This window comes from Orbicella faveolata, unplaced genomic scaffold (genome assembly GCF_042242905.1).
Source record: "Orbicella faveolata isolate gen_17 unplaced genomic scaffold, um_ofav_v1 contig_1, whole genome shotgun sequence".
Classification (NCBI taxonomy): Eukaryota; Metazoa; Cnidaria; class Anthozoa; order Scleractinia; family Merulinidae; genus Orbicella; species Orbicella faveolata.
The window spans coordinates 9735001-9761189 of NW_028301536.1; the positions used below are offsets into that span (position 1 = coordinate 9735001).

Consider the following 26189-nt stretch of genomic DNA (forward strand, 5'->3'; position numbering starts at 1 on the left):
ACACACACTAATAATGAATGAATGAATGAATGAAATGCCGAGCTAAACCTACAAGTTTTTATACTTATGTAAATGTTAGAAAGTTCCAGAAGCGTCTCTGCATATATTTGGGCTTGCGGGACAATGCATACTAATTATCAAACACTCTGCATTATGACTATGCCTGAAAGGTGACAGAATAAATAGAATTACATAAGCTGATTATGTAACAAACAGCAGACACTTAGTATTTGTTATACTCGTCAAATACAAAAAACTTAACCTGAAACGGTCGGAAAATACCATTATGATTACTTTTCTTTTTGTTTTTGTGTTTGGAGTACAATGTGTCCTCACTTCGTGTGAAAAACTCGCTTTCTTGTGGTCAATTTCAAATCGCCCGCCATTTTTACCTGACCATAACCCCAACAGGCCATCCGTGGGGCTTCTTTTGTCTATTGTGAGTCTTCAGTTCACCACTTCAGTGGCAAGCAGTTCCCTAGTGGATTTATGCACAAATATGGGACGTATTTGAGGCTGTATCAACGCAGAGGGACACGAACAAAACTGTCACTTTGCTTTGACGTTCTGTGAGAGAATTTCACTTAGTCTGTGACTTTTTGTTGAGATGTTTCTACCATTCGACTCGGAGAATGGAAAGCTTCCCCCTCAAAATAAAAAGAAACGTACAGAAATCAACAAACGTGCAAATGCACGGCGAGATCCAGTGGAACGAAACCCACATTTCAGTCTGACAATTGAAATCAAAAAGGATCAGCAAAGTCATTTGGAAGCTATCAAACAGCGAATAAACAACGCTAAATCAGCTCTTGGTATAGAGAGAAAGACCTCTACCACGCAGAATGCTGATTTGATGGAAAGACTTCTTTCGTATTTTGAAATGATTCGTCCATCAGCTGTCGAAAGTAGCTCTTCATCCAGTGCCAAGACTGATGTGCTCAAAGGGCCAATAGCGACTCCCTCTCAACCCATTCAACCATCACCGGGTTCTGTTGAATTACATGCCCGACAACAAGCTTGAAAAAGACAGATATATGTGGAGTCTACAGTGGATGATGGATGCTATGTGTGCACAAAGTCATCTTTGCAAGCACTGTGTAAGTACTTTACCACAAATCCTTTGTGTGAATTTTGTGGCAAGGATTACAAGTGGGGTTCCGCTACTTTTTCAAGTCAAGGCCACCTTTGTAATATTGAAGTTCCCTGTGTGTGCAACGACTCGGTTACTTGGCTCAGTTCTGGAGTTCTGGGACACCCTGCAAAGTACTATGCCAATGTTAGGTGAGTACAATATGTACATGACCTATTTTGCTAGTGAGCATATTTGATGAAAAATATTCCAGGAAATTACATTATAAATACTACTGTAAGCTTACAAGTATATTCTTTTCTACCTTTTTTATGGCTTTGCATTGTTTACGACATGTCACTGAGGGGCTAGCTAGTTCACACCATTCTGTTCTCCCATGTTTTATCCGTTGTAATAAATCTGTATGCCAAGGTGAGTGATAAATTTGAAAAAACCTCTTTATGGAATGGTTCATGCTTTCACATGTACTGGACTTACTGAAACTCAGTAACATGGTTTTGCTGAAGCTGCTGGCATTGGTTGTGTGCTGGACAAAACAATTGACACAAGTATGTGATTTTCAACTTATACATTGTAGTATGTTATCTTTACTTTTTCTATGGTGTGCTGTTTCCTGTAATTTAACAGCAGTGTGGTGTAGTCTGTAGTAAACTAGCATATACCCCTATCACCAGTTGGGGTATCAATTGGATCTCGCCTTTCCATTTTGGCTTAATGAGCTGTATCATTTTGTTTGGCAGTATATAAAGACCAGGGATTTGGATATATGTCTGTGGTTCAGGAACTGTGCAACACGACCATGGCTGATGCAAGGGCAGAAGTTCAAGCTACACAAGACTATATTACGAACGGTGATGTGAGTTGACACACAACTGGCAAGGTGTTAGCTGTGTATGTTCAGGGTTGTTGCAATTGCTTGCATTGGGCAAAATTGAAAATAACACCTCACACAGTGCTAAGTGACTTTTTTACCTTCATTTGTTGCCTTCATTTTCTTCAATGCTTTTCTTTACTTCCATTCCTTTTTATTTCCAATGCATCTTTCAGTGTATAATAACAGATGCCAGACATGACTCAAGTAGATCAGCCATGCATTCTACAGTGACAGCTATTTCTATGAGGTAAGAAATTCCAGCCTTTGTCACATGCAAAGACCCATGTAAGTGATAACTCTTGTCTCACTTTTCTCAAAGGCTGTTTCCACTTTTATCATCCTATCATTCAACTAATTATGTGATTTTGGCCTCTCAGCAACAAAAAAATTATCTCTGTCTGCAATTGGAGTCATGCAGATGAAAGGAGTGCTCCCAGTAGAGAAGTGCCAATGACAAAACAGCTGGTAACAAACCTCACAGAAACTGAAGGTGCCTAATTGTAAAGTAGCTTTGACAGACATCAGTGCATTTATTTTTGCCTATTGGCTATATTCACTAAATGGAAATATCCTGCTTTGGTACCCACAGGTTCTTGTAACTCTGTAACTCTGTTTCTCCATTTTCACTGTTATGTTTTTGGGATTCCTGTCTTGGTAACCAAAGACTAGTGTAGGATAAAAACCATAATATATCAAACGTACCCTTGTTTGTAGGATACAATATAACAGAGGTGGCCCATGACTGTGTCTGATCATTGAAAAATTGGTTTGAGCAAAAAGGCATCAAGAATTCATTTGACACCTGGCATGGTAAGTATGTTTAAAAGTTCATATGTCAGTGACTGTGTAGTGCTCTTCAGTTTGCCTGAGCAGCACTGGAAATATGTTCATCAGCCTTTCCACTTTAAAAACTCTTTCCTGCTTTAGGTACTAAAGGAGTGGCACGTGACATGAAAAGTGTGCAGTGGTGCTCAACGTGATGAGGAGAAGACATGGTTTTCTGAATTATCAGATAAAGGTACAGGGAAGTGTTAGTTTTGAAATTTCAGTTTTTGTGGTTGGTTTTTTTTAATCTACCTTTGGAATCTTTATCGTCATGTTGTTTAAACAGCCAAAGCCACCAAAACACATTTCTACTGGGCAATGAGGAACAATGATGGGACTGATTCTGGGTTTCAGAAGTACCTACTCAACATTGTGGACCATTACCAGGTTTGTAGATGTGCTTTCTTGTAAACCAGTGTATAATATAACAAATCAATAACATATTTCATACGACATTTATTGATTTGTATATAATGCTGGCCATTTTTAAAGGGCATGGTAGCCCAGAGGTTTTTTTTTACACATCACAAATTGGGAGTTGTCGTTGTCGTTGTCATAGTCATAGTCGTAGTAGATATACTTAGCAATTTGATGCCGCTGAACAGTGCGTCACTTTGCCCAGGGGTTCTTATAGATGTACATGTAATGCGCAATTAGGAATCAATCCAATAGAATGCTGGGTGTAAATTACTACACTGATAGCATTACAGCAGGGTAGATATTGAAAAAATTTAATTTTGGCATAAAATATTACCTTAGGGCAAGCATGATCAGTGCAATAAAGATCCAAGATGTCAACACCCAGGCTATGTGTGCAGCAAAAAGGCCTTGACCTCACCACAAGCAAAAGAAGCCTACATCAAAGCTATAACAAAGACCACCATGTACAAGAACCCTTCTGATTATCTTCTGGTTAGTGGGCATGGACAAAAGCAAATGACATTTTAAACTCAACCAAGTGTACCGTTGTGTATATTGTGGTGTAGAACAAATTTATAAGACAAGGAATATGCCAATTGCATAGTGAAAAGTACATGTTGACTCTTTACTTTCTACAGTGCCGTGACACCTTTTACATTGAGACTTTTCATGTGGTGGTCCTTATATATGCCCCGAAGAGAATCAATTTCGGTGACAATACATATGTGATGAGGGTCCATCTGGCCATTTTGGATTGGGTAAGTTGCTATCAATACTTGTTAGACATAATTTTTGTTTTTTATTTATTTCTTTTATGAAAACATTTCATGTAGGCTCTAAGCTCTTTGGGTTTACCCAATGATCGATGGGAGGACATATGGTACTATGGATTAGATGGACTATACTGCATAATTATAACACTTCATTTCAATTATAGAATGAAAATGTTGCCCGCGAGGTTTCCTCAATTCAATTCTACCAACACTCCCGGCATCCAGACAGAAAGGCCCCAACTAGAGTGCTGAGACCAAAGACATTCATGTTCAGACAGGCCATATGGAATGAGGTGTTCAAGAGGAATAAAATAGATGTGAACCCATTGCCAGTTTGATTTTTGATTTCCTTACCTCTGCTCAGGGAATATGTACCTGCACAGTAATATACATGTAAAAAAAAAAGTTATGAAAGAAAAGAAGAAAAAAGCAATGCTATACTTGAATTCAGAGAAATCATGTAGAACTGAATGCTCCCTTTAGTGGGTATTACATCCTTGTTGCAGTTAGTGTTTGCTGACTATGGGATGAAGATGAAATGGCAAATGTGTGTAAGTAACCAAGTTTGCTGTATGCTGCTCTTGTGATCATTTATTTAATTTGTAGCCTGCATGTAATGAATAATCTGAAATCATCAATCATAAAAAAAAAAATTTCAAGATATTGAAGTGGTTGTTCTTGTCCTCATTGCTAAAATTGTTGTTGTTGTAATCTATCAATGTTCAATTGACCCTATTTTATGTTTTGGTAAACAGAAATAATCAGCTCCATTCTGCAAACAAGCACACAACCAAGAGGAAAGTTTATACTGGATATTTGTATTTAATTAATGTTCAATACCAACTTATTATTATAAAAAAAAGTCACATAGATATCAGTTGTGAGGTACAAGCACAGTAATTTGAAATGCATGTCTCTTTTTTACATTCTGCATTTAAATATGTCTATTATATTCAGCACAATACGTGAATTTATAATATATTTATAATTATTATAATATAACAATAATAATAGTACTAACAATAATGGTGATGGTGATGATGCTACATATTTTTGTTTCCAACACCACTCTTTGCATGTTCCATGCTTATAGGTGTTGCCATGTGCCTCGCATAGTATGTATTTGGCAGCTGCTATGTTGTTTGCAGAACCTATTGAAGTGTCATGAAATAAGGCCACTACTTGTGTGCATTCCTTTTCAGACATGATGTACCTTTGGTCTTGGAATGAGTTCATAATTTGATGATCAAGGAGATTTTAAGGCTAAGTATTATTTCAGTTGCCTTTCTATTTTCTGTTGAAAAGAGTATTATTTCAGTTGATGATGTTCATTCAATTCTCTTGACTGATGACTTCAACTTAGTTTTTTTTGCTCGGAAATCTTCCCAACTGAATGACAATTACTGTAAATAGCACCTGTGTATATATCAATATTGAGAGGCAATAAACTGCATTCCAATTACTTTTTTTCTCCTATTAGGATTACAGCATAAGTTGAAAGCAGTGGAAGAATAACATGAAAAATGCTGATCAATCCCTCAAGATGTTGCAGAGTGGAGTTCAGTATTAGGGCTTACAATGTATTGTGAAAAAATGTAGCTTCAGTTGTAACTTGTGCATTACCATTTTGGAAATAAATGTAGACTATTTTTAATTGTCTAGTGAGTTTTCTTGTCATGAGTGTTATGGCTAAGGAGGGAAATGCTGATGGAGCAGTGTAATGCTGCTTTTATGAACGACGGTGACCACAGTAGGGCACTCTGTCAGGATTTGGCCACCGTTTCCTTACATCTTCTACGACACAAACTAGCATGAGTTCCCGAAGTCCTCCATGTAACATCCCAATGCTTCTTTCCGGGCTATGTAAATGGGATCGTGCCATAAACCGCAGCGGTTTAGAATGGTATAAAAGGACTTATAGTCCCCCTTCCACTTCATGTGGTTCGTCATTCTAGGCTGACCAAACGCTCTCAAACAGGACAGCAGGCTTTCACCGAAGAGAACACAAGGGGACGAATGACAATATACACACATCTCATGCATGACAGATGCGTGTGTTTCATTCATGTGCGGAGGATTTTGTGTCTGTCTGGTGTCAATCTCTTGTCTAACGACCTCGTGTTGCAGCTCAACACATGTTGCTGGTGTTTTGTCGGCGGCTTCGTTTTCTTCAGAAACTGTCAAAGAAAGCAAGATGATATCAATGCGTGAGAACATAACCTGTTTCAAACTCAGTGGTAAAGCGCTACTAAAGGACATCATTAAAGAACGTTGCAAATGGCAGGTAAAATTATGTTTCAGCAAACTTAACATGCCAAGAAAGGATTTCGTAGTTAGAAGAAAAAGGCATACAAGTTAGATTAAAAAGTCTGACCCAAAATATCGTGCAGAAATATTTATCCACTGCTTTGCAAACGGGGGCAATGAATATTTATGCTTCATGCTCTGACAGTATTCTACAATACCCACTGGGATCGGACTTGAGATTACAAATAGAACAATTATCCACAGACATTGAGAATAGTGGTACAATATCAGTTTATAATCCTGTTGTAAATATGATTCCTTGAAAAGCAAACTAACCTGGCGTTGATTTTTTCTTTCGTGGTTTCTCTACACGAACGATCTCCCCGTTGTTCACGCTAACCCAACCAGTGAGCTCATCGATTAGAGATTCATCCAATAAAATAGTAATCTGAGAAATACTACTTGGTATTAGATAAAGATATTTCATTTTTATGGCAAGTAAAGACAGCAAAGACACTTTAACTCTCTTACAGCTTACCTTTCGTGTATTCAAATCGCCCGCCATTTTGAATTTGACCCGTGCACGTCAACGGTGAGTGACAAATGACCCTCGGTCTTCCCAGGGAAGACTTCCTTATATAGCGCACCTTCGTGTTTAAATAGGAAATTCTAGATGTTCCAGTGAACCTTCAGCAAGGGATAATTAAAGATCTCTCTGTTAAATTATTACCCAAGCAGTGAGGCCTAGATTTCAATTCGGCTAGGATGTTGGGTGAGTGAAATAATAGGCTGCTCAGCTTGTGATCCTTTTGATGCTTTCGTAAACAGTGTTTCCCAGATTATGGGAGTAGTTAAGAGATGTGGGGCATTGATCCTTGAGTTACACCGAGTCAGCAGATGTTGTTCATCAATGGCTCATCAGTCAAAAATCCTATTGAAGACGGGTTCATTGGCTAATACGGTGATCAGGAAATCAATGGGTTTATTTGAACCTGTCAACATGTTTCATTTGTTGCTACTTTCAGCCGGCTTGACTCAAGCATTAAATTCACTAAGGTCACGGAAAAAATCTGATCACAATGCAGTGAAATTCAGCTATGAACTCAACTCTAGACATTCACAATTTATTTCTTATCTATTCACGATTCACAGCCAAAGACTTTTGCACTTCACACCTCACGAAATACACTTTAGTCACGATTCACGGAACAGTTTTTTTTATGAAATCACAATTCACAGAGCACAAAAAAACCGGATCACGGTGTCACAAAAATACCCTTGCCCCCCCTCTTATGGCCATAGCGGACATCAGCCCCCAAACCATCCCAATAGTGCACTCTGCACCAAAACTGAGGGCAACCCATTTTCCACCACAATTTGAGAGGTTGTTTCTTACACAGACATCCTCTGAAGTAGTTATTCAAGAGCTCACACAATTGCGAGAGTAATAATGCTTCTAAATTCACATCAGCTTCGTGCTGCGCACTCGTCTCATTTTTAAAATTACAGTACTTGCCTGATTACTCCCTGAATTATACTCCACTCAGTCCAGTTACTATTACTTACTCACAAGACCTACTTTTACAATTAAAAAATCCATAGTGATAATTTTTATACAGAATTTAGGGCTTAACTGCAGAATACCTGGCCACTCCACATGGCTATGTGGTTACATGGCTAAGTAGCTGCGTAACCATGTAGCCGCATAGCAATGTAATGTGCCTATTTCTCATTCTAAAAACATAAAAAAGAGAAAGACTGTGTACAAACTGCATAGCCATGTATCCAGGTTTTTAAGGGGTACAACTTCGAGTGGCCAGGTATTCTGCAGTTACTCAAATTTAATTTTACCAAACTTTTACTCACATGTTTTTGCTTTGCAGTGATAAAATCGTATGTGGCTTTACTTTCCTGCTCTTCATCATGTGAATAGCTTTGTGTGTCTAAGGTCTTTCTTGAAAATCTTGTATCCTCACAACCCTTCGACAAACGAAAATATGAAAACATGTCAAACTAATTCTTCCAAATTTCAGCAAATTTCAAAATAGCTTCTTGCATACAGTATACATTGCACACTGTAATGCTGCTAACTAGGATTGATAATAACTAGTCAAGTCTAACAGTAACTATTTAAGAGTAGCTATTTAAGAATGAATTGCAGTACTCCTCATACCAAAAAGCAGGTACATGTACATTAAGTAAAATTGTTCAAAAGAGCCATCACATTAGAATAGAAGGATATTCCATTTCTTATGAAAAATGGCACGAAGCCGGATTAACCAAAACTGAAATTTTTTTTCAAGGTAACAGGTTCCAAACTTTTAAGGAATTCTGCAGCAAGTTCAAGCTTAAAACAAACCTCTTAAACTACTATGGTTTATGCCACGCAGTCCCTCAAAAATGAATCAATATTCTCAAAGAAATGTTATTGAAAGGAGAAAGCCAATCTAAAAGAAGATACAATACCATTCAGTTATAAACTCACCATTTTCCATTCTACCCTCACATTCAACACTTTTTAAAGATTCAATCAAAGAACACGATAAATGTCACATCTGTGACAAAAGACAAATGTTACCCCATCTTTTTGTTACCTTTTCTGAAGCTCAGCTTTTTGGTCTCTCTTTACTAATTGGTGGAACTCCCAAAACAGAGATACGATCACTCTCGATAAAAATGAAATAATATATGGTGTGACTAATTACTTCGTTCATCTATGGTGGCCCATCATTATCACACATCTTTTTAGCCTCAAAACAGAGATCAGCTTCATTTTCATATACAGGCAAAAACTAACGATAGACAAATCCGACGTTTCGGCGACATCTTGGCGCCATTGTCAAGGGAATCTAATTAAATATGCGATTTCAAGAGTAACTAAGAGTTCAGAGTTTCTAATTTGCATAAGTTAGACAAAGACTTTAGTGCGAACTGAGTCTGATTGTACATTTAAACACGGTCGTAATTGTTTAATGAGTAACATCTCATTAATGAGACAATCAAACTTGTGGCATTTTTTCAACACGCTAAAACAGTTGCGAAGGTCATCCGGAATCCTGCCTGCGTGTCTATTATCATAGTGATTGCGTACTGACGAGGTCTTGCTTCTATGTCCATCAACGTGTACGAACAGATGGCCACAGGTGTAACCGACATAACCAGCATCGCACTGGTCACACTTGAAGTTATACACAACGCATTGTTGATCAATGAGCTGAGGCTTAGGTTCCCTTGTCGGGAACTCCTGGGCAATCTTGCGGCTCGTAAACACCGGTTGAACACTAGTCTGCAGCTTCACACTGAGATCTTTCAACTGTGTCTTCACGATATTAGCAGACTCCTGGTCTTTAAAGGGTATGACAACCCGAGTAGTGTTTTCTGTCGTAGATCTGGACCGTAATGAGGGCTGGTCAGCGACCTTTAAATTTAGGAAGTTTTTGACAGTGGAGTCAACAAGGTGCTTGGGATATTTCAGTTTAGAGAAAACAGACTTCAGTCGTTCGCACTCCTCAGTGAAGTAGGACCATGACGAAGACAGGCGATGTGCGTGATCGAGCATAGTTGTCAACAGTCCGCGCTTGTACCTATTATCGACATGACTGTGGTAATGGAGAAGCAGACCACTGTTTGTTGGCTTCACGAACACTTTAGTTTCAATACGAGGTGCTCTGTTTAAGAGTTGAGTACCGAGAAAGGGAAGCATTCCATCATTTTCGACCTCCATAGTGAAGTTGATGGCGGGGTGAGCGTGGTTGAGGGTGTAGATGTTGAGGGCAAGCTGCCACCTTACTATCGTCAATATGTTGACGACACACTCACTGTGATGCCCGATTTGTCTACAGCTAGGGACTTTCTTAACACCCTCAACCATGCTCACCCCACCATCAACTTCACTATGGAGGTCGAAAATGATGGAATGCTTCCCTTTCTCGGTACTCAACTCTTAAACAGAGCGCCTCGTATTGAAACTAAAGTGTTCGTGAAGCCAACAAACAGTGGTCTGCTTCTCCATTACCACAGCCTTGTTGACTCCACTGTCAAAAACTTCCTAAATTTAAAGGTCGCTGACCAGCCCTCATTACGGTCCAGATCTACGACAGAAAACACTACTCGGGTTGTCATACCCTTTAAAGACCAGGAGTCTGCTAATATCATGAAGACACAGTTGAAAGATCTCAGTGTGAAGCTGCAGACTAGTGTTCAACCGGTGTTTATGAGCCGCAAGATTGCCCAGGAGTTCCCGACAAGGGAACCTAAGCCTCAGCTCATTGATCAACAATGCGTTGTGTATAACTTCAAGTGTGACCAGTGCGATGCTGGTCATGTCGGTTACACCTGTGGCCATCTGTTCGTACGCGTTGATGGACATAGAAGCAAGACCTCGTCAGTACGCAATCACTATGATAATAGACACGCAGGCAGGATTCCAGATGACCTTCGCAACTGTTTTAGCGTGTTGAAAAAATGCCACAAGTTTGATTGTCTCATTAATGAGATGTTACTCATTAAACAATTACAACCGTGTTTAAATGTACAATCAGACTCAGTTTGCACTAAAGTCTTTGTCTAACTTATGCAAATTAGAAACTCTGAACTCTTAGTTCCTCTTGAAATCGCATATTTAATTAGTTTCCCTTGACAATGGTGCCAAGATGTTGCCGAAACGTCAGATTTGTCTATCGTTAGTTTTTGCCTGTATATGTTTATCTAAATCATTGTTGATTAACTTCATTTTCTAATGAAATAATCAACTCTATTCGTGTTTTCGTTTTAGTCTATCTTCGATTCTCCTTGCAATTTCTATTTTGAATTGTCTTTTAAAAGCCTGATTGATTTCAAAAGGTTTCTCAATTTTAAATCAAATATGATTCTAACTTTAAATTTTAAAAATGCCTATTGGGAACGGACCAGCGCTATCACCATTAAAAAAAAAAGTGAACAGCCCAGTGTTGTCAATCCACACGGCAAGGCCTGGGACTGTGGCATGCTTAGGCCTTTACACAAATATCTGGATATTTTTTGAGATATTTAGAAGTTTCCAAGATACATGTATTTAGAAAATGTTAGATATTTTAGATAATTTTGGGATATTTAACAAAAAATTTACAGCTTTTTTTGGCTGTTTTCCAGCTTTTCCTCTGTATTTTCTTGACAAAATACTCAGTTCTATCATTCTATGCTACAATAGAAATAATCCAGTTGAGCGGTTTCCCACTTGAATAATGTATTCCATATCACTAGCAGCCACTTGCCAAAATGTGGAAACAATGGGCCTGAACCTTCTTCAGGAAGTTGCTTTATTTCCATAATACTAGTGTAGACAATCTCTGGCATACTTTTCAGCTCCTGCTGGGCAAAATTTTGGCTTAGGGGTTTCAAAATCGGCTTATTTTTAAAACAAACATACGGCTTATTTTTAAAACAAACATACCAGATATTTTGAGATATTCGGAGGAATTTCGAGATATTTAGCATCCTAGAGAGTATCAATAGACACTGAGCTGTTTGGTTGTGATTAAACCGAAGCTGATATGAAGAGGAGAAGACTGGCAGCAGAGAAGGAAGTCTTGGGAAGAGTTTGAAAAACGTGTTGGAAATAAGAGAAACAATGCAAAGAAACCAGGCGTGGGGAAAGTTCTGAGAATGTTGTCTACTGCTTCAGGACGATTAAAAAAATATGAGCCATTGGACACCAGAGACTTCATTCCATTTGAAGATTACGAAGAACTCAATTTAGAAAACATCAAGGAAGCCCGTGAAAGATTTTACGAAGCTCCAGCTGGATCATGTGATATTATTGCATCAGACAGAGCTCCATCATGTTCTAAGTTCAAACAGATCAAAGGTCGCAAAGTATTCTTCATCCGATTTCTTGAGCCAAAAGAGAATGCCGGTTGCACATTTTGGGCTCCAGAAGCGTCATTTGAACATACACCTGCTTGTCCCAAGTCTGTGCCAGCATCATCATCACGGGTTAAACGTGTAACTACATCAACAGTCGTGCCCAAATCAGTGTCGATCGCACAACTTTTGAGAGCCGGAACACTGGTGAAGCCGTTGAAAACTGCCACTCTACATCTGGAACATTCTGATGTAGAAAAGAACAAATGGGTTCAGACTTGTTCGATTAACTTATAAATAGAGGAGGAGCCCTTCTCCAGTGGGACCTTTAGAGATGCTTTTAAAGCGACCTGCAGTGACGCTGGTTTGTCCGGTGGATGGGTGGTGAAAAAAATACCAGCCTACATCAGTGAAAACCATTATCGACATCTTGAAATCTACAGTGGAAGATCATACTCGTAAACAAGTACAAATGCACGCTGTTGCAAGAAACACTACACAGAGATTTTCATCAAGAGTACCCTCCTCTTTTGGCGATACCTTAGTTACGGTAAGGTGTTTTACTCCGTTTTAGATGAACTCCCGGTAACAGTGGAAGAATTTGTACCTGGCGAATTTAAAAAATGTGTGAACAACGATGGACCCTGTTATGCTCCGCTGATGGAGGACTACCAAGAAGTGTACGCTAAAGCAGAATGCCTTGCACATTTGAGCTACACCTTTTCGGAGAAAAAAATGATGTTGGTTGATCTTCAAGGTTCAATGTTCAAACTGTATGATCCTGAAATTACTACCTACGAATTTACATTGGATACAGATGAATCGTATTTTTGTGCCAGGAACCTTTCTCACCTACATGTAAGCATTGATACTTTCTTCACAGAGCACGAATGCAACAAGTACTGTGAACTGATGGGACTTAAAGATTAATGTTTATCTAAAATTAGGACTTTTTGTACGGTAAATGATACTTTGAAGATGAACTGCGTGAGCAAGCTCTATTAATTTTCTTCTCCACAACCAGCACTTGTGTTAACATAGTTTCGTTTTGCTATTTCACAAATTGAGTTGTAAAATAATGTATGCAATGTAATGTTATTGTTACATGCAATGTATGTTGTATGCAATGTAATGTTATTGTTACAAAAAAAAATTATTTAAGAGTCACTGCATGGAAATATCGAGAGTCAATGATGCTTTTCCTGAAGAACACTTTTAGGAAACTATCTTCAATTATTTTAAACTGGATCATGGATGACCAATTTAAGAGTTTTCATTTGCTAAGCCAGCATGGTACACTTACCAATTGTTCCATGAGTGCACGTTGGATAAGAGTTGGCTAGAATCACTTCATATCCAACAAGTGTGAATGGAATAATGGTTTTATTAAAAATGCCTCCAAAATAAAGAGTACTAAAATAAAATAAAAACGCCCCCAAAAATGATGCATACACTAACCTTATTTGTAGAATGTGGTATAATGTAACCACCTTCAAAAAATAATGCGAACGCTTGCATTAAATTTGTGGAAAATGATATCATATGAAAAGATGGCTAAGCCAATGAAAACTCTTGAACTGCATCACGCAATGATCCTGTGTTCAATCAGTGCTCTGTAAGCAAACCTAATCGAAGAGGTGAATAAAATTAGTTGTAGTATTTTTTTTATAATGTGTGTTTGGGCTTGTTGGATCATCTGGGAAGTGATTTTTTATGTTTTTTGAGATCGTAAGAGATATCCCAAACTAATGTCAACAGCTTTGATCTGAGCTTTATTATTTTTAGAGATGGTATATTGGGCATTGTATTATGTGTTTCCAGGGAATTTCTGTTTGTAATTTTCTTTTTTTGGAGTAATAGTACTGTAAATATGAATTATTTTGATTAGTCTTGGTAGACGGTGATGAAAAGGAATTGCACTTTTGTACTGGATGTTAGTTTTAGGATATATCTACATGTAGGTGACCGTGAGTTTGTTAATATGAATCACAGTGCTTTTGAGGAAATGCATTCATACATGTAGGCTTATGATCACTGTAGTATGACTCTAGAGTACCTAAAAATTGCACTTTACTTTCCAGGTGATAAGAATAAAAACTTAAATTTCTCTGTTTTATCCGTCAAGAAACAAAGAAATCATTTAAGACGAGGCCTTAAGGTTTTCATGTGGCAAGTTTTGGTTGCTGTATTGATGCATCAACTTTGAATGGCTCTCTGCAGAGAAAAATAAGCCCAAATGGAAATGCTAACACTATCAAAGATGACTTCTCAACAATGACCAATTAATCTGTGACTGATGAACGGTATCTACAAAACTGTATTTCTTGTTGTAAAAGGTCATGAAACTTGATCCACACCATGCATCCTGGTCTCTGTTTCTGCCTGGTTTGGGTTGCAATGAAAAATAACTGTTGTGATGGGTCGTAATGAAAATATCTGTGAGATTTGTAAACTTAAATTCGCACTTATTGGACATTTGCTGGAGATGAAGGAAAGAAATGCTGGGCTCCACCTTTACAGTGGGTCTCATCGTGAAAAATATCTGCGACATTTGTGAGCTTATATTCCATATTTACAATGTTAAATTCCCACTTGGCCAGCAATGTACAAAAGCAATGGTTAAGGCAACTGTCAAGAATGCCCTTGGTTAAATTTCGAGCAAATGGAAGCTTTTGAAGCAAATTTATGGCTACATGTATGTTCCTTCGAAAAAACATGATTTCAACTTTGCATACTTCCACACAAAACAAACATAAAGAGCCCGTACTCCCTTGGGATAGGAAAACTATAAAAAAAAACATGAAAAATTTGTGACTGCAAAGAAAAAGAAACTTGAGCAAAACTTTGACACTGTTTGCCACAGGTACATGTATCCTGTGTAAAACATCAGTAGAACATAAGAATCTTTTAATCTGAATTTGTCAAAAGTGCAGGAATATACATTACAACAGATTTATTCTAGGGGAATCTCCACAACTGCACTAACTGCAGATTAAAGCTGTCGTGGTGAACATGTTCAGGAGTTGTTCCACACTCCTGAACTGGAAATTTTGCTAAGTAAACTGCTTCTTGGCTTCAGTTTCACAGGGACGATTGAGTTGCTACTGAATTGAAAGAGAACTACAATTATTGTCTTGGATTTCAACTTAGGATTTGTGGCTCTTGGTCATTTTGAGGTTGATGTTTCGCTTCTCAAATTGGGCATTCTGAATTGTGTGTGTGCCTTATCCTTCTCTTAATTAGGCATGGAGCAGGGTGGGCCTTGTTTCAGCAAAGTAAGAGGTCAGACAACAAGCTATACACTGTGAAAGCAAGGTGAGGTATTTAAATTGAAAACTTGACAGTATATTTATCTCCTGGCATTACATGTCATGGATAATGGTTCAATGCCAAAGTAGGTGTAATATTCACAGATAGAAGGGTGTCATAGACAAGAAATGTAAAGGGCTTGACACCAATGCAAACATCTTTGACTTAGCTCTGGACTAAGCTATAAAATCTTGAAAAAGCGAACATAGCTTTGTACTTTCCTGCTACAACTCATTCACACTAGATTGTACATCTGCCTTTGTTGCTATTGCGCGTCTAAATTCTTCTTCTTTTCTTATTATGTCATCGTCATCAACAAGACGCTCTTCCTCATCTCCAATGTGGCTTGCATACCATCCAATGAAGGCATTTAACCAATTTTTGTCACTTTGGAGGAGATGTTATACTGAAACCAGGTTATCTTGTTCCTTACTAGCCATGGAAATCAATCTGAAAAAAACACACCTTTAAACGAAATAAAATTTAGAAATGTGGCACACCCATCAAAAAGCATAATTTCATCTCAGTTGTCTTTACAAAAAAAATGAAAATAGTACTCTAAATTTGTCAATGTATACATTTATACTTAATCAAAACAGTAATATAACAGAGCTCATGGTTTTAAACAGAATCAAAGAAAAGATACTTTAAAAGACCCAAAATTATACAGTAACAGCTAGTAGGATTTTTTAAATGGTCTTATGAAATCTTGAGTTAGAAAATGATTTTTCTTCATTTTATAATTTTTCATCATATATAATACTATAAGTAAGAAATTATTCTTTTGGAATCTTTACTCACAATGAACTCAAATATACAACTTCTGAACTGATTTAATTGAAATTTGGCGATTGAATTAGCACACTTACAGTCAAAGTAGGAAGAGTACTAGCCAAGTGGCCATGGGCACCGCCACATTGGATTATGTGAGCCTCAATATGAATCCGGATAGAAACAAGGTCAGGTCTGTGTTTGCAAGACAGTTTTCTCCACAAAAAACTATTTTAATATCATTGGCAGTCTAACAGAACAAAACCACAGACTGTGCTTTTTATTAGTTACAAGGCTTTATCATATGTTCCCTATCAATAACTGACCAAAAGTGCACCACTGTTTGGCCTTTAATGTCCTCTTCAAAACCGGAAAATATTTGAATTGAATAAAATATATGTATAAAAAACTCATTGTGATTACTGTTATTCTTGTTTAAAAGCAAAATTGTGGTGAATAGATAAACAGAAACGAGCAACGGCTTCATTTTTTATTTGGATATAATTTTTTTGTTTGCTGACTCGTTTGCATAATAGATCTAAACTGATAAAAAGTGATATAAAGAGAACAGTGTTTATTCCCAAAGGCTTTGCTAAGACGATAGCAAGAGCAAAAGAATGTTAAGTTAATAAAGAAGGGATACAGATTTTATTTTTGCAAGGTTGTACTTCAAAGCAACAGTGAATGCACATTTGTTAATAGTCACGCATTTGTTACTGGTCACTTTTAAAATCATGTGACCAATCATGTGACATATTTAACCACTTACAAATGAAGCAGATGTAGATTAAAATGAATTTTACCTTAAGTGGCTGATTTCATTGATTTTCACAAAGAAATACACCAAATGCAAATATGATGGACCACTCAGTCGGTGCCCAGGATGAGCTGCATGAAAGCGAGGCTAGTCAGGCTTTGATGTTTTGTTTTGACAAAAAGTCGCTTCATTGTTGATCTGGGCTGTTTCGTTTCCCTGTGCCTACAAGTTGCTGTGTTTCTGAATACCACGAGAAGGGATAGAAATCTTCCACTGTTCACCTCTAAGAGAAAATAGTGGATCAATGCAATTCGTTGAGACGAAGAAAAGGAGTTCACGATCGCCGTGGTAACAAAGTTTGTTCGCTACATTTCGGGTGAGAAGATCTTAGAAAAATTGTTTAAATGACAAGTTTATGTGGTGTCTGGTGGTATTCCAACACAATTTGCATGGCCAGTACCTTCCCCAAGGTAAAGAAAAGGTCCTCTTTGTGACCAGGTTCACAAAAACATGACAATGCATTTTTAGCACAAATTTAGAATTTCAGTTTGGTAGAAACTATTTCCTTTCTTTATCAAATCAACCCACATAACCTAACCACACAGGATTTACATCATGAATTTCCTATATGTCACACCACCACACCTTGTACTAGAATCATGAGAATTTCCTTCTATTGTTTGTTTCCTAATAAAAGAAGTGCAGTTAGTTAGTTTAATTCAGTGGTTCAAAGTGTTCAAGACCTGCACTTTCAAGTTGAGGACCCCTTGGTCAAGTACTGTTCCTTGTGACCTAGGTTAGTGATTCGTTTCACTCAGGATTTTGGTATGTCACATTTAACCTTGTTATTATGTCTAAAGTTTAGGTTTTAAGTTCAAAACTACAGTCAACTTGTACTTATCTTAAACCAATCGTTTAATCTTTGCTTGAATCCTCTGTTGATTCATGTCCAAATTGTATCTAGGATTCATTGTATGTGTAGTTTCCAAAACATTGTATTTGTCTCTACATAAGACTCATTTTAGTGCTGAGTTCATTGTTGAAATTAGATATTTCACTGTTAGTCTAGCTTTGTTTAACCCAGCTATGATGACAGATGTTGTCCTGACACAAAGTAACAAGTTTACAGTTTTCTTAGTTTTATGTCGGACAATTATTCAAATTGCTAGCAAGATCAGTTTATTTCATTGTTTTGCTGTTTTGAGCTATTATTTGGTTTATGTTTCACTTGTTTTCAGTTAATTCACATTTAGTTCTAAGAATAGCTTTTTATTAGTGCCAGATAAGAGGATTAATATTTTACTCAGTGTCATGCAATGCTTTGTAGGAATTTAGTGAATGCTCATTGTAACACTCAAGTTTTACTATTATTTCTGTATTATATTTTGATTATGTTATTGTAATATTTTTAGTGATTTGCTATTTTAATTTATTCTTTTCAGTTTGCAATCACCCTTTTTTTCCTTTTGTATAATTTCTGTATTCCTGCATAAATAAATTTTATTGTGGCTACAAGTCTGTTTCGTTGTTCACTAACAACACCAGAACCTGCCTCGGTCACATCTTGAAAGACACCTCTGTCAAAAGAAGAAGTTGTTTATGTCCCTCTATGTCCACTCAAACGCGGACACGGTTCACATGACAGTACTCAATGAATCATGTGCTGTCTTAGCCGGAGCAATGGCCGGACACATATTTTGTTGCAAGTTGAGAGTAGGTTGTCGTTTCTGGACCAATTTCTACACTCATCATGAGAATCAAACGAACTTTTTGTAGGAGCTGCCAGCATAATATCTAGGCCAGTTATTTGCCAGGTCTCAAGTGCAGGTAAGCATTTTTTGCATCAAAACTAGTCAACGGAAATCATGCTATGTTGAAAACGTTTGTTTAGCACAGGCGCTTTCGCTTGCTGGATAACAATGATCAGTATTGTGGATTATTTTTGCGTGATACCTTAGTGCGATAGTTGAACTTTAAGAAAATCGGACTTGAAGTTGGGGCTTTTCCCTTGATGTGTCAGATGTTCGGGGCATGATTGTGTGATTTCTACCCTTGTTTTATCACGATAAGTGTATAATTTTGTTGCTCGGCTTGTTCCCTTTATATCTTAATTAATGTTCTCTCCTTAATTTCTTGTTGTAGCGCATATGCCATGCGTTTGTTTGGCCAATGTTCGAGGGTTTTGGATCCTGCTTTGGATACTAACTGGTCCATTAAACTGAGATATCATTTCATTTACCCTGCATTTACATATTCACTACCATGTTACTGCCTGTATTATCACGATAAGTGTATAATTTTGTGGCTCGGCTTCTTCCCTTTATATCTTAATAAATGTTCTCTCATTAATTTCTTATTGTAGTGCGTATGCCATCCGTTTGTTTGGCTGATGTTCAAGGATTTTGGATCCTGGTTTGGATACTAACTGGTCCATTAAACAGATATCATCTCATTTACCCTCCATTTACATATTCACAACCATGTTACTGCCTGTCTTGAACGGTTATCTCAAACAAAAATTTACTACTCTTGGATGTTATTGTTCAGTCATTTTTTATCCCTGTGCCGACCGTAATGCTGGCCAATGGCTCCAGAATATTGTTTGTGCTGTGCTGTTTTTTTTTTTGTGCTAGTCAGTACTTTGCATGAATTGAGTTTAAAAAACACACTTTATTTTCAAGTAGATGCAAATCAGTGTTTTTTCATATCCCATCTGCAATTTAAGTTACAACCTCTGTAAATAGTATGAGGTCTAGTCCCTGTGAGTAGTCCCTGCAACTAGTCGTAGGGACAGGTCCCATTGTGTGAACTGGCCATTTTTGCTTCAAAATCTAGTCACAGGGACCAAAGTTTGGTCCCTGCGACTAGTCCCAGGAATTCAAACCAATTTGAATTTTTCGGACAAGTCCCTGCGACTTGTTCCTCAGAATGTTCCGTGTCAACTGTTCATGGGATAAGTCCCTGCGACCAGTCCCTTCATGTAAACTCTTCAGGGGACTAGTTGCAGGGACTAGTCACAGGGACTAGTCCCCTCATGTGTGCTGACTGTAATGCTGGCCAATGGCTCCAGAATATTGTTTTTGTGCTGTTGTGCTGTGTTTCTTTTTTTGTGCTAGTCAGTACTTTGCAAGAATTGAGTTTAAAAAACACACTTTATTTTCAAGTAGATGCAAATCAGTGTTTTTTCATATCCCATCTGCAATTTAAGTTACAACCTCTGTAAATAGTATGAGGTCTATTATTTGTCCATAACATCCTTTTCATGTAATTCAACCAGGCCTTTCCATTGAGCTTGATTTCCTTTTTCATGGCCCCACTTGGGGGGCCGTCAGGTGTACTGAGAACCCAGGAATGGACACACCAAGCAAATACAAGTTACATACAACACCTAAACACTAGGTGAAGAGAAATCTCTAACTAATTTTATTTTAGGCATTCTGGCAGGCCTTTTGTACTTATAGATGCTGTCATCACAACACCCACATTCAAACAGAAATAAACAAAGCCTGAAAAAAGCTGACGTTCCCTCTTTTTAAGTTGCTCAAGGTGGTTCAGCTACATTTAGCAACCAAATTCATACAAGGAGTTTAGTTCCTGCCGCAGGGTACCTAGTATAGTAGGGGGGAGGGGGTCCAGGAAAATTTTGAAGCTTCAGAACCCCAGGAATGCTATTTAGGTATTCTGGCAGAAATTTTGCACTATATAGATGCAATCATTAAATACCTGTTAAAAGAAACAAGAAAACAAAATTAAATACAGTTGAACCTCCTGGAAGTGACCATCCAAAATGTCAAGCCTAGGTGGTTGCTTACAGGAGGTGGTCACTTAAGAGAGTTTAGACCATATTGGGTCAAAATTTTGCCTCATTAGCATATGGTATATCTGCAGAGACTTACCCCATGTTTTAAATGTTTTATTCATGTCAAAAGTCAATTTCGAGAAAAAATCTGGTATTCCCCAATGAGAAATTTTAGTCTCTTGTACTACCCAGGAATGCAATAATGTTACAACATCTGATCTAATTTAAGCTCAATTATTTGTCAAGTGGTCGCAGTCGCTTTAGAGGTAAGGTTTGACTTGGAAACTTTTGTATGTTGGAAAACTGGTTGCTGAGGAGAGGTGGTCACCTACAAGAGGTGGTCGCAACCGGAGGTTCAACTGTACCCGTATTCAAGTTAAAATAGACAAAGCTGATGTTTCCTCCGTTTTATCAAAACGAAGCTATTTGTGGAAGTTGGGCTATATTTAGCAACCAATGCTATAATCTTTCTGGTTACCACTTTTCTGGGTTCCCTTTTTGTGGGGGCTTCAGCCTCCACTATGCTACCGTCGGCGGAATTTATGTGTCTACGTGTCGCGTATCGCAAGGTCTTCTGGGAGGAATTGAGTAGGCTTATATGACGTGACTGTTCGATACGGCAGCCATTGCTGTGTACTTGTAATATTTCAGATATTTTTCAACAGCATACCGTCGCAAGTCAAAGTAAGTTATTTTCCATTTCTAAATTGCTTTGCCTCGTTTTTGTTATATTATCTTTCTTCCCGCACTGCCCTCGAGAACTGTGTTCTCCTTGTTATTTCAGTTAGATCTTCCTGAGAGAATTTCTTCGGCGATACAAGATTTGTTTTTCTCACGCAAGCCATTAACTTATCCAGGCTCGGCTCGTGTTCAGTGTGGATTGCACAGGAGAAGTATTCGCTTTCGCAAGTACTTACCTTCTTCACCCAAACAAGTGTCAGTTATTGGATTATACTGTGATCACGTAAACCATGTATATGTATTTGCACTGTGCAGTTATTTTGAGCAGCTGTGAATGCACTCAAACTGCTGAACCTACATCTACTGGAGCTGTTTGTAAATTACATGGCAATATTAACTGCAAGTATGGGGACATCAATTGAACAACACCGGTTGAGGAAGCGAAGGATGCCTTATCACATGTTCAACAGGGATGGATTCTTAGCATGTCTTAGCTAAATGTGTTTTACTTGACAACATTGAAACAAATTCTGGACATGTACAGAAATGATGGGCTACATTTTGTCTACATCCCATTGCTTGTAAGGGGAAGTGAATGATGTAGAGAACAATCCAGGCCCTGCAGTATTTAATAACACTAATCCAACAACCACTGTGTCTGCTGGCCACAAGTCAAGGAACTGACAGAAACACACTTTGGTGAAAACGTTGGTAAGCAGTGTGTTGCAAATTATGTTTACTTGATTATGTTTAAAATTTATGATCAAATAGAAGACACTGTACTCAGAATATGCTTATTGGATCAAGCCTATACAGTTCTACAAAATACAAATTCTGCACAAAAAATGTGTATTTGCCTTTAACTGTTGCAATGAGGTTAAATAATCTTCCAGGAAGAGTTTCGGTTTTTGCAAGAATGTACATTCAATGCAACGTAATGCAATTTAATACATTGTTCATTATTTTTACTCGACATCAAACAATGCCCAATATATGTCTCTTAAAAATTCACTTGCAGAAGCACTTTCAAATAATTTTCTCAAACTCATCAATAACTCATCAAGTTTAAACAATGTAAATCATAACTGTGATCATGTTTGGATATCTGATCTTACTTGACATAGATGTTGTAATTTTAAGTCGCCTTTTTCTCCTTAGTTCTAGTTTCAATTGTGAAGATAGGTGTACTTGTGTATATGGTGTGTCAAACACCGAAGACCACATTCCATGGCATTTCCAAAATCTCAAATTTTGTCAAAAATTCTCAGCTGCGTGTTACATCTTAAAGACTCTTCTCCATATTTGGAAATGTGGTTAAACACGGTCTTTCATGTTTGATGTACTACATCATTGTTACTACAATAATTATTGTTGTTTGTTACAGTTTTAAAGACGTCAGAGCACAGCTTTGACATATTTTTTAATTTGAGTTTGAGGATTTGCATGGGATACCCCTTTCATTTGGGAGATACACTTTGGTCAGTGCAATTGTCTTGCTCACAAACATGGACTGGTCCTTTCAAAATGAAAGGTGTACTGCACATGTCTTGCTTCATGGTTGTCAAGCTGATATGCAACAAGTTCGACATGACGAAGAATGTGATTACAGTGAATGAATGTGTGTACAGGAAATTCTCCTAAAAAAGCTGATAACAGTTGGTTTGTGTTCTTCAAATAACATTTAATTTATTAACTTCCCACTGTGAATAGCATGATAAAAAACATGTTATTATCTTATTGTATTTTAAAACAGATCCAACCGATCAAAGTAGTATTGGGTTTGACAAAACAAGTATAACACCTACAATAAGACGTACACATCTGTACCAGGTCATGGGAGCATAAGAACCTAGTAAACCAGAGTGAAGCACACTGAGCAACGTGGAACACTCCTTTAGACATAATTTTGATGTTTCTCAGGTAGCATTTGACTTTTTATCAAGTTCCAGCTGATAAACCTGTACTGTATACTTTTCACGTGAGTCGTTGGAAGCTCTATTACACAACTCTTTACACAACTGTATGCTAACAGCCACTTGAAGATTAATATTGAATCCAGAAACAAACTTGGATACACTTTGCTATCCAGAATTATTATGCAAACTACTAGTCAATCATCAGCATATACTTTTAACATCACAAGGATCTTCATCTATCAAAAGAAGCACACAAACTATATGAACAATATGTTTTTTATATAGTTTTTACCGCATTTACAGTAAAATTTTACCATATTTTGCATCATCTTAAAACTGGATATCAACAAAAGAACCTACTTCCTGTTTGCAAATTGATTATTCTTATTCCATGTGACAACATTTCTTTCCAGTCATGACAAAACGTATTCAGAACTTCAGTGGAATTGACACCATTGAAGGAGTGTCTATTTGGGACCAACTGTTGAATTCTCAGTTGCTGACTTTATTATGTAACTGGCTTAGATATTGCAGCAAACCCTGTTGACACAAATGTGCAAGTTAATTTGATATCTGTGAACAAATAATAACAACTCATCTATGTTGACACCTAATAATCAATATTACTTTATATATTTAAATGTATACCTTTATCTTTCTAGTGATGGCCTATTCACTTGGAGTACGTTAACTCCCGAATACTAACGTTTAAAACTAGCACTCCAACTGAATGAAATAAAAGTAAACCTAAGCCCACACAAGTACGCTCCACTCCCACTGTTAGAGCAAAAGCAGAATATACTTTCCAGCCCCACAAGAGGGTGCATAAATTATAAAAATACTTACTAGTGAATTAATATCTCAGTCATTTCCAAGACTTGTGTTATTTTTGGAGTCACAACACAAAGGTCAAGTTGCTGTTCAGATTGGCAATTATTCTCAGCACCTTGAATTGCTAAGTTTTGCCACATTTAATTTACGCAATGTAAATTACACACACCAAAAAAGCAATTCATTCAGTCTGATTTGGTTATATCTTTCCTCAACACAATCGTGATTGTCTCTTTGCCACCCTATTAGACACTTAACAGAGTAACCATAATTTTTTAGGTTAACAAAAAATTCTGGCATTTTCCCACAAGCATGGATCTGCTGTTGCCCTGGATACAATTGCCAACTTGAAACATTAAGAAACAACTCTGAACAAGTAAGTACATCAAGTAAACCGTACGACTATAAAGCAAGAAAACGATGTAAATTTGATAAATGAAAGGTTTGATACTGACCTTGACGACATGATGGCTTGTTACCAAACAAGACATAGTTGTAGCCCACTTGGTTTAACCCTCTGAAAAAACTTTCCAGAATGACTCGAGAAGGAGAATAAATTCCTAGTTTAACACGAACAAGTTCTCTTCCTTCAAACACATTTATTTTTATAACTTATAACCAGGCAGACTTTTTTTTCTTGTCCTCCATAACATCGATCGCTGCCATCTGCTTCGCAATGATCTTCGTAACATCGATCCAACAGGTGGGTGGATGTTTGACTGCATATTGCATCTAGAACTTTATGAAGCCGTTTTCCGAAGACTAAGAGCCGCAGCAGACCCAAGCTTTAATAAAGAAACCTTATCTTCTGGCGTATATAGATGATACTAGCCTCCGACATTTTGCTTTGCCATTTTTCTGAACTTCCATGACATACTGCAACCTGTACCGCTTATTATATTCCAGATAACACAAAACGATCAACCATACAATAAAGTAAGTAAAGTAAGTAAGTAATATCACCATCTTTGCAACTGTCCTGAACTATCTTCCTAGCTTCCTCACTTTCTAATACCTCCCTTACATATTCATCCCACCTAACCTGAAGTACCACGTATTTATTGTGAGAGAACTTCATCTTTTCACTAAATAAATCAAAAACTCTCTCACTTGACATCTTTATTACTACGGACAGACTGCTAAAATGTTTTACCGATTCGAACTCGCTGGCACAAGAGTCCAGATAAACCTTGAATGTTTCTGCCAACTCACCAGAAACTCTTTCAAGTACAACCTCCTCTCTTAATGCTTTTCCCGTCACACAAATCTTCTCTATTATCATGGCCGAGAACTTCTTCGCTTTAGACACCATTTTGAACAGGTTTGTTTTGCAGATAAGGGAAGTTAAACGCTTCTAGGTGATATGCTTCTGTCGAAACCTATACCACAATTGAACTTTACAAACTACCTAGCTTTGATCAGAAGGTCTTTCCCCACAAGAATCAGGTGTCAAACATTTTCTGTGGTGATGGTTGAAAGAAACTCCCATTTTTAGGTCACTGCTCCCTGACTATAACATTTCATTTACTGGTCAGCAGAAATAGCGTAGAAACTTAACAAGTGAGTGACCAAACCCTCATTTGCATATCATTTGCATAATCTGCAAACCACCACAACACCTAACTTGCTATTGCAATTCACAAGTTAAAAAGAGCATTTATACCATGCTCTACAAATATGGCAAGTGTACAGTGTACACATAATGGTTTGGTGCATTTTCGGGCAAAAATCAAGAAACTCATAAAAATAGAAAAGATGAGTTTTGTCCTATGAAATTATGCATAAATTAATATGAAAATTGGCCAAATTCTACTCACTTCCATGTATGTTGAAACACTTTACGATACCAGGAAAAACACGTAACTCTGAAAAAGAGTTCAACTTTTCTACTTTCTAGGTAAAGGCATTTTTGAAAGTTCTGCTGTTTCAAGTGTTTTAGTATCCTTTGAATAAGCCCAGCTGCCATCTCTTACTTTAACAACCTTTACTTGAAAGTTAAAAAGTGACTAATTTCGGAAGGTTGGTAGGTCCATATGATGTCAAATTTGGCCAATT

At 37.4% G+C, this 26189-nt stretch overlaps 3 protein-coding genes, 1 long non-coding RNA gene and 1 pseudogene across 8 annotated transcripts in view; 3 read left to right on the forward strand and 2 right to left on the reverse strand.

The window, feature by feature from the left end:
- Positions 1 to 26189, reverse strand: part of LOC110056277 (fidgetin-like protein 1) — a 205724-nt gene that overhangs the window by 100273 nt on the left and 79262 nt on the right. For 3 of the 4 annotated variants that reach the window (XM_089288350.1, XM_089288359.1, XM_089288365.1), the window contains one exon: positions 8096 to 8209. The exons of the other annotated variant lie outside the window; for it this stretch is intronic. In XM_089288350.1, the coding sequence (XP_089144476.1) occupies positions 8096 to 8209 (114 nt within the window). The remainder of the gene's footprint in view (positions 1 to 8095; positions 8210 to 26189) is intronic. 4 annotated transcript variants of the gene reach the window in all.
- LOC149118012 (uncharacterized) lies at positions 608 to 5636 on the forward strand (annotated as a pseudogene). Its single transcript, XR_016206835.1, has 11 exons — positions 608 to 1280; positions 1534 to 1638; positions 1831 to 1946; positions 2138 to 2211; positions 2342 to 2454; positions 2679 to 2774; positions 2892 to 2982; positions 3076 to 3176; positions 3549 to 3701; positions 3848 to 3967; positions 4147 to 5636. The product of XR_016206835.1 is annotated as an uncharacterized LOC149118012 (transcript).
- LOC149118013 (uncharacterized) lies at positions 4781 to 6903 on the reverse strand. Its single transcript, XM_089288404.1, has 3 exons — positions 6768 to 6903; positions 6566 to 6677; positions 4781 to 6159 (listed from the first exon to the last, which is right to left on the reverse strand). Exons 1-3 carry the CDS (start codon positions 6792 to 6794, stop codon positions 5789 to 5791), a joined length of 510 nt encoding a protein of 169 aa, XP_089144530.1. The 5' UTR covers positions 6795 to 6903; the 3' UTR covers positions 4781 to 5788.
- On the forward strand, positions 11873 to 12367 carry LOC149118014 (uncharacterized). Its single transcript, XM_089288425.1, has one exon. The coding sequence runs from the start codon at positions 11873 to 11875 to the stop codon at positions 12365 to 12367; it is 495 nt and encodes a 164-aa protein (XP_089144551.1).
- Positions 17396 to 18422, forward strand: LOC149118015 (uncharacterized). Its single transcript, XR_016206836.1, has 2 exons — positions 17396 to 17732; positions 18350 to 18422. It is a non-coding gene; the product is annotated as an uncharacterized LOC149118015 (long non-coding RNA).

Excerpts from the sequence above, each read along its gene's own strand:
- LOC149118013 (XM_089288404.1), bottom strand. The coding sequence starts at position 6,794 with ATGGCGGGCGATTTGAATACACGAAAG. Across the intron at positions 6,678-6,767 it reads GCGATTTGAATACACGAAAG|ATTACTATTTTATTGGATGA; the intron begins GTAAGCTGTAAG and ends AGTATTTCTCAG. Across the intron at positions 6,160-6,565 it reads AAAGAAAAAATCAACGCCAG|TTTCTGAAGAAAACGAAGCC; the intron begins GTTAGTTTGCTT and ends TTTCTTTGACAG.
- LOC149118014 (XM_089288425.1), top strand. The coding sequence starts at position 11,873 with ATGTTGTCTACTGCTTCAGGACGATTAAAAAAATATGAGCCATTGGAC.